We start from the raw sequence: 12,272 nt of genomic DNA on the forward strand, positions 1-12,272 counted from the left end.
CTGTGATCTCTGCCGCTCTCTGACTCTTCAACCATGTACTCACCCAGACTCACTACCACAGCCACGTATCTTCACCTATCAACTTCAAGCTAGCTTCCTTCACTTCCCCCCCCCACCACCTTTTTATTCTGACATCTTGCACCTTCCTTCTCAGTCCCAAAGAAGGTTCTTGGCCCAAAACGTCAACCATGTATTCATTTCTGTAGATACTGCCTGACCTGCTGAGCTCCTCCAGCATTTTGTGTGCATGCTGCTTTGGATTTCCAGCATCTGCAGACTTGCTATTTTCTGACTTTTTTGCCAAAACTGAGCTACGCCACTCTAGTTTTCTTTCAGCCTGTGTTTGCACGTTTACTTTCAGCCTGTTTCACTGTTTACACATTTACCCTCTCTACGTAACATTAATTTTCTTTAACACACTGATAGGTGGAGCCTCAGGAACATGTGAAAAATATGTGTGGAGCTCTCGTTATCTGCCCTTGACCTGATCCTCAGATTCGGCAGAGGATACGCTTACTGAGCCCGCAGTGAGAAGTTTCTACCTTTAGGGTATTTTTTTGTCATTTTGCTTGGAACTGTGGAGCTTTCAGGGGCCAGTGGATAAGGTCAATGCAGTGAAATGATTTTTTAAAAGCTTTTTCTTATCATTGTCACCTATTGCATCAATGGTTGTAATATATCCTCGTGTAAAGTCCAGTAGTACCATGGAAAACCACCAGAGACTGGTTAATTTCTACTTATATGAACAATTACACTATACAGGCACTTCAAACAAGGCTGTTATTCTAACTCTAATTACAGAAATGCCCAAGAAATTATGCTTACATCATTGATATACACACAGGTATGATGATGCCTTTACAGTCGCCTGATTATATTACATTGACATAACTATACGACAAGGATCTCTCCTGCAGAGAACAGGGAAGCATAATAGTGAGCACCATTAATGCGTGTGGGTGATGCAACATGACTAGCCGTACATGGGCTGAGGCTTTGAGGCTTGACTTGGTTGTAGGTGGGTGCCTTTGTGAAGCTGTGGTGTGCAAAATGTGAGTTAAGTCCTGTCCTTAAAAATGATAATTGGCACATTGAGTAATGAGGCTGGTGTTGCAGGTGGCATGACGTGACGTTCAAAGGCGCATACATCGACCTTTGTAATTGGAGGTGATTAACAACTTATGGTCATTAGTGCTACATTCCAAACTTTATTATTAACTATTGTCTCTTCACAATGCAGTTTTGGTTTGTTTCTGGGGGGCCTTCCAATCCCTTCTAACAAGTGGAAGGCCTCTCTTTTTTTCTCTCGAGTTTACCAAGACTTTCAATATTATGCCTGAAAATCCAAGTCCCATTTTCCCTCCCAAGTTCTACCATTACCTCCAGCAATTTGCTGAAACCTGAGAATGAATAGCATCACTGGTCTTGTTACCATGCAAGTTGGCTTCAATCTACTCTGACTAGCCCGAACTTGGGTTCGTCACTCCCAAAACTATATCTCCTATTAATACACTAAGGAAATTGATAACACATAAACCATGACCGTAAGCAGCCAGCACAATTTTATGTGCTGCCTGCATCAGGTTTAATGGTAAAATTAATTTTCTAGGACCATCCAATTCAGATGCATTGATGTGAGAATCAGGTTTAATATGATCCGCATGTCGTGAAATCTGTTAACTTAGTGGCAGCAGTACACTGTAACACATGATAAATATTTTTTTAAAAACTGAATTACAGTAAGTATATATATGTATGTAAAATAGTGCAAAAACTGAAATAAATAGAAAAAGTAGTGAGGTAGTATTCATGGGTTCAAGGTCCATTTAGAAATTGAATAGCAGAGGGGAAGAAGCTGTTCCTGAATTGTTGAGTGTTTGCCTTTAAGCTTCTGTGCCTCCTTCCTGACGGTAACAATGAGAAGACGGCATGTCCTGGGTGGTCAGGGTCTTTAATGATGGACACCAGCTCCCTGAGGCACTGCTCGTTGAAGATGTTTTGGATACTACGGAGGATATGGCTGTGACTTGTTAGTAGTCTGGTAATTCAGAAGTTCTGGTTAATAATTGACAGTTTCAGAATTAGAATTAGAATTTGATTTTAAAAAATGGAACTATGTAGATGGCGCCTGAAAGTGATCAAGATATTTTGGTTTGTAAAACCCCAACTCTTGTATTGACTTCTGCCCATTTAGCAAATATGGAGATTTGTCTTTTACCAGCATACTTCCTCCAAATTTTGTCATTCCTAGTATTAATAGAATATTATTCAGAAAGCAATTTTACCATTGTTATATGTCTATTTAATGGTGTAAATGTAATTTCAAGATTATAACGTTAAAACAAACCAGGCTAACTCCAGATCAGAGCAAAGTGAATTTTAATCTGGTGTTACCATAATAGTCCATTTTCTGTTGTTACATTAAGCAATAATAAATTATTCCTTATGATTAATGTGATAAGGCACTAAAGGCACTATCTTTGAAGTTGCTATGAGTGTTACTGAAGAAAAGGAAAGGAAATGTTGTATGGCACATAATATAATTGAATTGTGATATTTATGGAAGTCCAAACAGAATTTGGTTGATATTCATGCATTGATTCCTGGTAGCTCTTCATTTAAATGAGAAATTATAGTGGTCTTCAATTTCCATTACAGATATACAAAGATGGAGCACAGTATTAGTAAGTCCTTGAGGTACATGATAAATCTATGAAGACAAAGTAGAAAGAGATTCACCATGTTTATTTCAATAAGAGATTATTTGCTGTGGTGATAGCTAATTTCTATCATCTTATATTCATATGTGCTGAGAGACATTTTAACCTCAATCAGAAATCAATCCAACTGAAGTGCTTTCATTTTTAAAAACTGTGCCAATATTATGGAAATCATATTTAACAAAGAAATTGGAGAATCAAAGGAATGTTATACTTCTGCTTGTGAGCAGCATATTCTGATTTTTGCACTTAACTTTTACATGTGAAACTATGTGAATCCAAACCCAGAGTGAAAAATAGCAAATATTCAAATATTACTCTTCATTAAATATTTGGTACTTAATTCTGATGTTAAACATATGAAAATCATAATCATAACCCAACTAACTAATGGTGTGCTATAATATATTGGAACTAATAACTACATAACTCATATTCATGTTTATTTAAATTATTTTATTTGGAAAGTAACCACATCAGTAAAATAAAGAATCTTGCCACAAACCAGGTTTAATAGTTTTCAATATTTTCTGTTCATCATTTTATTATTTTTCTGACAAGACACATAAACACACTGTAAAAAAATTCATTGCAGAACAAAATTAGTTAATAGAGGTCACTTGTCTGTATTCTGCTGAGTTTGTAGTATACAGCAGTCATCATCATGACTGAATTGTTGCTACCCAAAGCAGTACTATTAGAGTATTGAAAATAATGCTATTCTTTGAATATCAGGTCTTATTTTTCTTTAACTTAATCAACTCTCATCATTTTGAATAATAAGCAACTTTACTCTTGAGTCAGTTGAATATATAAAAATAGATGTAAGCCTGTTTGATATCATGGTTAATCAAAGGTGTTAAGGAATATTATATGCAGACTGCATTAAAATATATTATACTACATGATGAAATTGTCAACAAATCGCAACTCAGAAAGAGAATCAGATGACTGATACTGAGTCATGATGTACACCTGATAATTTTGCACCTCTTGATAATTGAAGAAGCAAATAGAAACAGAATGTCGCCAGAGAATGGGATTAAATTTTTCATCAAATACATTTCAACTACTCAGAATATTGTTAGTGAAACAGCCCCTAACGTCTTTGGAAATTTTGTCAGGTTTTCAAATTAAACCATGATCAGAATTAAATAGATCTGTATTTAAAATGTAAAAGAATTCAGTAATCAAATTTCAAAAAAAGAACAAGGTTTGCCTAATAATATCATATTAGAAACGTTATGAAATAAATTCATTAGTTTGTCAATTACTTATCAATATTTTTAAAATAACTGGTTCAGAGATGGAAACTGTCAGCTTCTTTTAACAATTAGTTACAATTCAATGCTTTTTATACATAAATAATATCACCTGGAGTGTACTCTGTAGTTAAAATTGAGAATTTTGAACCTTGGTTCTCATTAAGCATTTAATTCAAATATCATAAATACTACTTAAGTTAAAGCTACATGAGATTGAAAGGATAGGGTGATACAGAGAGATGAGTGACCTATGGAACATCTTTCTACGGCTGATTTCCATGATGTAATTTGTAAGGAATTATGTTTAATCCAAATAAAAGTGAAATCTCTCCAATATACTGGGGCTTTGTGGCTTTGCATTAGAAGCCAAATTTTCTGACAGCACTGATGTGGGCAATGTCGTCATCTTCCAGTAAAAAACTGGAAGAACTGAACATCTCTCTGTATCACCCTATCCTTTCAATCTCATGTAGCTTTAACTTAAGTAGTATTTATGAAACTGCTGAATTGACTTTATTTCTTACATCCTTCACATACATGGGGAGTAAAAATCTTTATGTTACATCTCCATCTATCTGTGCCATGTGCAATCATAGTAATTTATAATAAATAGAACAGTCAATGTAATAGGAATAGTCACCCTGAAGTTTAATTTCAATAGTATTCCTATTTTGTTTTCATACATAAACTCTTAAATATTGGCAATCAGACAGGATATAGATATAGAGAAATCATATCCTTGGAAATTATTCAATCATATTTTGATTTTATATAGATACACTAAGAAGTTGCATCTTCGTACACTATGTTAACATTTGTCCATCTATTTTACAATAGAAGCTGCCAGTGTAAGTCTGCAGCCTTTTGATACCTGTAGTGTAGACTAATTTGCTCCTGAAAGTCTGTTTGCATTTGAAGTACATTATAGTAGAAATATAAAGGATCCAATTTGGTGACTACTATGATGGGTGTTGCTGCATCATAGTGAAGTGTAATCCACCATCTATATTCCTCGGTTTAAAACTGACATTTGCTTTTTAATTCTAAACTGCAAAACAATTATTGTATAAAAAAGTTCTCTGATAAAATTGGGAGGTGAAAAATGAATACACACCTTAATTCTATAATTGCTCGCCTTCCAATCTTGCTTTACTTTAAGACCACACTTCACCCTTATAAAGTTCTGGAAAATTTATGAGTCGTTAAAAAATGTTATAAGGATAAAGATAGCCACTCTTTTTCTGGTGACAGTTAATCAACCTTTAAATACACTCAGAATCAATAGTAAAATGGTAAAGCCCTACCTGACCTCAGTTGGAACTTGGCCATAAAAGACTAGATGAATTATGTAAAGTTTATTTAAATAGTATGTAATATTTTGAGTCAAATGGTTTAATGATTTTTGTACTTATAAAATCTTATATCCTTTAATATATAGTGAGCAAAGTTAAGTGATTTCTCCAAACATAGTTATAAATAAATATAAACTTCTAGCTGGTGTAACTCAATTATATCAGAGCAATTAGATAATTTCTTACAATTAGTGAATATTCACATCCATTTCACATATTCCTTACTGCAAAGCATGTGTGAAAAGTGGTTCCCAACTTTGAACAAAATCTCAAGGAACTCAAACTAGACTGTGTTTGACACAGACAGCTTTTGAAATTCTTCACTGCATTACTAACAACCAGTGCTGCCATTTGGCTCTTGAATCCGATCACGGTGGATCTTCTACCTTAACTTCATTTTCCTGACCTAGCTCCATATCCCTTGATTTCCTGAATATCCAGCTCTCGACTGATCTCCGCTTTAAATGAACTCAGTCACCCAGCTTTCACAACTTGCAGGTAGGAAAATTCAAGTCTCACTACCCTCTGGGTGAAGAAGTTTCGCCTCATCTCAGTCCCAAATGGTCTTGCCCTAATGCTGAAATTGATAGACCTGGTGCCAAACTCTTCTGATATGGGAAATGGCCTCCCTGCATCCACCTGTTGAAACCTGGAAGAACTGTATAAATTCCAATGGGATGACATCTTATTATTCTAACTGTACATCACACATGAAGTGAAGCTTTATCGGTGTCTTTATTGTACACTTGATACATTCTGGTGACATCCTTAAGGTAACAATTATTGCTCAAGGCTAATATCACATACACCAAACCTTACCAGCAAGCCATGGTTGAAAAATAATGGGTTGGATCCTGCTGGTAGATGTAGACAGCTTGGCAGAAAATTTCCAAAGTTACCCCTGCTAAAGTGCTGTGAAGTTGGGGAGCTTGGCTCAGGCCAAACCCCAAACCTAATGATGCTTTTGGAATATTGGAAAAATTGCTAGAAATTTGCAAATTTTTACAGTCAACTTTTAAAATATTTTTTGGAAAGTATTTCAGAGGGTGGTTAATTCAGAAGTTTAAGCTGCGTTCAGGGAATTTTTGAGGACGGGTTTATTTATTTATCTTGTTTAGTGAAACTGCATGGAGTAAGTCCTTCCAGCCTTCCAAGCCATGCTGCCCCAGAATGCCAGCAACCCCCACAACCCCAATTAATCCTAACCTAATCACAGTACACTTTACAATGACCAAATAACCTACCCAGTATGTCTTTGGACTGGGGGAGGAAACAGAACACCTGGAGAAAACCTGCTCAATCCACAGGGAGGATACACAGAGAGCACCTTGCAGAACAGTGCCAGAATTGAACTCCAAACTCGGGAGCGCCCTGAGCTGTATACCTTTGCACAAATCGCTATGCTACTGAGGTGCCCTAGATGCCCTTTGCTAATGATTCACCTCTCACCCTTGTAACTACTGGCCTTAGTGAATGTTTGCACTGCCTACTTTGCTAAGAAATCAAAACCTCCTAGATAGAGCCAGGTAAATGTGAGCCATGGATTGATTACAGTGATGTATAGTATTCAAAGGGCAGTCCTGGGCTGAGTAGATTTGACCGAATTCTGTGCTGCAAAGATCTAAGTCCCAATAATTGGGTCTGTAGTGCTGATGATTGAGTTGCTTGTGATTTAGTCAACAGCATGCATATTGATTTGCTTGCACTATGAATTTTGCAAGCTGACACACACATGTTGAAATGTAAAGCTACTGCAAAGGTAAATCCTGTGGAAATGGAGGATTATACCATTAATAGTTAGTGATGCCCAAATGGAGTTCAACAGTTAGCTAACGGCCTTTTCAAACCTAGCACTGATAAATTAGTGTTCCACAGTATGAATAATTTTCACACCCTCCCCTCAAACCCCAACTGAATAATCAGATTTTTTAATGGATTATTGAGTTAGCTTGGGAATACTACCTACATACTGCTGCCTGAACTATACATGAGTCTGGCTGTTGATAACATCTTTTTAAATGTGCATGGAGTGCTATGTAAAGAGCTAAAGGCTGTTGGCTTGGTTCCAAGTTTCCATACAAATCAATGGATGTGCAAATTGTTATTTCTCTTTAGTGTGAAGGATGTCTGGGAGAATGAACAGAACACAAGGAAAGGAGAGGTGGAGGAGTGGAGCAGAACGAAGCTTCCAAAGACCCAGGAGGAAGAGGAGGTTGGGCAGGCTCTGAGCAGGAGGTCATTTTCAGGTAGTATTTTTCTTGCTTACATATCGAGCGAGAAGTATCTTTATGAAATATGACACCTGCTCCAACCTTAGAGAAGGCCTTTTACAAGGCCAGTGTGGAAGGTTGAATTACATGGCATCCAGGAGATAGTGGATTGAGTTTATAATTGGCTCGGTGGTAGGAAGCAGAGGGTGATGGTTGAGAGTAGCTCTTCAGGCTGGAGATCATTGTGGTACGCCACAAGTTCATGCTGGGACCTTTGTTGTTTGTAATTAATATAAATGATTTTGATGTGAATGTACAAGGCACGGTTCAGAAGTTTACAGATGATACTAAAATAGTTTGTATTGTAGAGAGGGTACAAGGTAATGAAAGATTAGAGTGAGATCCTAATCAGCTAAGTGTATTGGCTGAAGATTGGCAAATAGCTTTCAATCTAGATAAACGTAAGGGTCTCCTGGGAGACTAAACGAGCTTCACATGGAGTAATCATGTTGTTTACCAGGTTAGTGAGCTTTTCTATAATAATTTCTGCCACTGACTACACAAAAGCTACACCATGGATGTCACACTAATTCTGAGATGTACGGAGTCTGGACATGATTTCACAGTGTCAACAGCCAGCTGCTGTGTAGCACAAACAAAGCATCAAGTAACTCAGTACCTAGCTTCTTGACAGCAGGCAGGTTATCTTCAATCACTGATTTGATGAATGACTTCAATCTGAACAAAGCAACAGGGAGTTCTTGGTCTGGAGGATTCCCTTTGATGACCTGGATGTTGATTCCAGAGAGCTTCGCACTCACTTCTTGGAAACGTGCATACAGTGAATACCATATTGTTACAAGAAACACGACGAAGCAGAAACATTGATTCCACTGCTGGGATCTCTGGTAGAAACTGGGAGAAAGGAATGGAGTTCTTACAGCTGGCAGAGCATGTCATTAAAGTCACTGAGTTGGTTATTCCATTACTATGGGTTCTGTACCTGTCTAGGTCTCAGGCATCCTTTTCAGGCAAAATTTTCTCTCTTTTGTCAGGGAATTTCATTTAATTTACAGATCTTGACATCATTCCCCGACAATAGAGAGACCAAAAGTACATTGGACAACTGCCTTGCGGAACTCTCCACTCAGTCTGCAGGCCTGGTCCTGGGTTTCCCTGTTCCTGATTGACCCTTCTGTCCCTAACTTTCAATACATTTCCAATGAAATCCAATAGACCAGAACTTCACCTTTCAGACCCGCAGATTGCCACCATCTAGAATCCATCTATCTCAGATTATGATTCTACCATTCCATTTGCAGGTTGTCCGCAGGTTTTGAACACCTAGACTAAGGACACCTTGTACATGTGAATGAGGGTTTGGGAGACTGGTCGGGGATCTTCTGCTGGGTGATAATGGGACATTTCCATTTGTCTTCTTTCCTTACCCTACTTCTCCTGGCACCTCCAAGCTGTAACAACTGAGGGCCAAGTCATACTGAGTGGAACTGGGGGCACAGGGCAGACTCACTCACTCACTGATTTAATGAGGCCAGTTGGTGGCCACTCTTCTTCTGTCTGTTCATTCTCCCATCACAGCTGCTTCTGCGATCCTCTCTCACACACTGACTTTGTACATTTACAACAGGAACAGTTTGGGTTATGAACAGTTAGCAGGATTGGAAACCTGTCATAACCTGAGGACTGCCTGAGGGGTTGGTGAAGGCATACATTCTTACAAAATTTAAGAAGTATTTTGATTATCACTTGAAATGTTATCTCATATAAGTCTGCAGGCTGAATGCTGGTAGATGGTATTAGCATAGATAGATATCTGATGGCAGGCATGTTTATGGTGTGTCAGAGGCCTGTATAAGGCTATGACCCTCCCCACTCCAGCCCTGTAGATCCATCCTAGCTTCATTACATCTGATTAACACCCACCTTGCCAGACATCATTATCATTTAATCTCACCTGCATTCCATTCTATCACTACATTTCTCTTTTGTCCAAATTTCTCCTTTCCCCTTTCTGGGTCATGTGTCTTTTTTAAACCATTGTTTGTAAATCCTATTTCTTTCTCCACAGATGCTGACTGCCCTGTTGTGACTTACCAGTTTTCAGTTTTATTTCAACATTCTAATACCTTTATTCATAACTTTTCATGGACTTGACAAGCGATTCATATTTATTGTTGTTTAAATATGTAGAATCTTGTAATAAATTTAATAAATAGGACCTCATCCTCTTCACTAGCAGCTGCTGAGATGTTAAATCATCTCTGGTGACAACAGTGCATATCCAGTTAAAACAAATCAACTACTCAACTGCTTCACATTTCATTTCTTCATCTTAAAAATGGCTCCCTTTCAGAGAAAAAATAAATCAAATATATTGTTTTTAAATCTTAAGGAGTTTTAATTATGCAGAATACATAACACTTCCTTGACTTTCTTCAGTAGTCTTTTTAGAGGTCTGGATAGAGTTGCTTAGAATTTTTATGAACTCTTCTTTTTGATATTGCACAGGTTTTTTCCTGTGAATCTGCAATTGATAAATATTTTGTGTAAGTTCTACATTACAAGTGGTTTATGGATGAAATCAACAGTATCATTTTATCTCTATTAACAGTTTTTGTGGACATTGTCTCTATCAAGTAAAGAAACTTATGCCGCTATTTTGCTCTCTGAATTTATTCAATCAGAACCTATTATTCAGTGGGAAAAACGGGATTAAAATACTCAATTTTCTTTGTTAGCTCATATATTTTGACTGAGCAATTCAATGCCTTTTTTTGCAGCTGAGTAGAAAGTTCCCCAACTTTCTGGATCCAATAAAATTTGTCTAGTATGACTGGATCAGTAATATTTGTATTTTCCAGTATTACTATAACTAAAGCTTCTCCAGTTAAAATTTCAACTCTTTGTTTTTGGGGAACACTGACTGATTTTTGTTCCACTTAAAAGAGTGGTTAAGTTAGAAGCCAATTTCCCATCAAGTGAAGTTACTCGCTTACCAGCTAATCTTTGACTTTTCAGCTGGGTCCTAAGGGATACGATGGTCTGACCAAGGGTTTCCAACTGCAATTCCAGCTGATGACGGTGGGTCTGTTCCTTTTCCAGCTGTCTTTCATGTTTCGGATTTTCTCTGTCAAGTGTATGCAGCTGTTCAAAAGCAACAAAAATGCTTGTACTAGTTAATTTCCATTGCTTTTACATAAACACATAAATAAGGGGAAAAAATCAACCCTATAAATATACAGTATGTTTCACATTATTTATAGGCCAAAGACATAAAATCAAATCTGTAATGCTGGGAATATATTTGTGCTGCAATATATATGAAATATTTAAAGCTATATTGTAGATTAACTTTACTCCCCAATAAATAACATTTACTCAGAAAAAATGATGTGACTGAAGCTGTGGTACAATAGATGTTTCCTTTTCTGAGGAAAGCAATATTGCATTTTATACTGTCAAGTCAACCAAACATGTAAAGTTACTCATTATATTACAACTGGTTTTCTATGCTTAGTCATCTCATTCTCTTCCTGCTAAATTTCATACCTTATACATATCAGGTTTAATGCATTTTTGTATTAAGAGAAAATGTTGCTGCTCCTTTATCTTTCAATTAGAATGCATCAGAATAAACATCAAAATTGGCTCATTGCACTAACACTGGAAATCCTGTCTCTAGTTTTCAAATAGGTTGGGTAAATAGTAGAGATACAAGCAGAAAGTTTGTAAAGGGACATTAAATAAAATTGAGTGGGCAGAAAATGGCAGTGTTTATGATGAAAAAGTTGAGTTGACCAACTACAGGCCCAAGAGGAAATAACAGAGTGCTTCGTAACTGGTGAATAACCATATGGTGTAGAAGAACAACAGGATTTGACAGTCTACTTATACAAATATTCTAAAGTGAGTACATGTCTAAAAATAATAGTCATAGAGTTCATTGACCAACTTTGCAAAAGATCAGACATCAAAGTAGTGGGCTGCTTAAAACCTGTTTTAAATTTTAAATTGTATCAAAGGAAGGAAAGAACATTATTGAGGTTGGGGTTCACTAGTATGCAGAATCTAGTCCAGATCAAGACACAGCATTTAAGCCTTGGTTTCTGATTTGCCCTCACATAGATGCATTTAATAATGGTGATGTCCTAAATGTATTTCTCTAGGTATGTTAACAAATACACTCAAAATCCTCAATAGATTTACTGGGCAGAGCATTCTGACAGGCTGCATCCTGTCTGATATGGGCTACTGTACAGGACCGAAAGAAGCTGCAGAGGGTTGTAAATTTAGTCGGCTCCATCTTGGGTACTAGCCTACAAAGTACCCGGGACATTTTCAAGGAGAAGTGTCTCAGAAAGGCAGCGTCCATTATTAAGGACCTCACTGTTACCATCAGATAGGAGGTACAGAAGCCTGAAGGCACACACTCAGCGATTCAGGAACAGCTTCTTCTCCTGCGTCAACTGATTCCTAAACAGATATTGAACCCTAGAACACTACCTCACTTCTTGAATATATATTATTTGTTTTTACACGATTTTTTAACTATTCAATATACATATACAGTAATGGATTTATTTATATATTTATTTATTTATTATTTTTGTTTACTTCTATATTATGTATTACACTGAACTGCCGTTGCTATGTTAACAAATTCCACGACAAATGCTGGAGATAAGAAACCTGATTCCGATGTTG

The 12,272-nt window shown here is 36.9% G+C and overlaps 1 protein-coding gene across 1 annotated transcript in view; it reads right to left on the reverse strand.

Annotated features, from left to right (window-relative positions):
* Positions 1 to 3,161: 3,161 nt before the first annotated feature.
* The window catches only part of LOC140725104 (uncharacterized), a 523,726-nt gene continuing 514,615 nt past the window's right edge, over positions 3,162 to 12,272 (reverse strand). The window contains exons 29-30 of the mRNA XM_073040122.1: positions 10,565 to 10,712; positions 3,162 to 8,462 (exon numbers count right to left, since the gene is read on the reverse strand). Of these exons, the coding sequence (XP_072896223.1) occupies positions 8,404 to 8,462; positions 10,565 to 10,712 (207 nt within the window). The 3' untranslated portion in view covers positions 3,162 to 8,403. The remainder of the gene's footprint in view (positions 8,463 to 10,564; positions 10,713 to 12,272) is intronic.

Source organism: Hemitrygon akajei, chromosome 1 (assembly GCF_048418815.1).
Source record: "Hemitrygon akajei chromosome 1, sHemAka1.3, whole genome shotgun sequence".
Taxonomy (NCBI): domain Eukaryota; kingdom Metazoa; phylum Chordata; class Chondrichthyes; order Myliobatiformes; family Dasyatidae; genus Hemitrygon; species Hemitrygon akajei.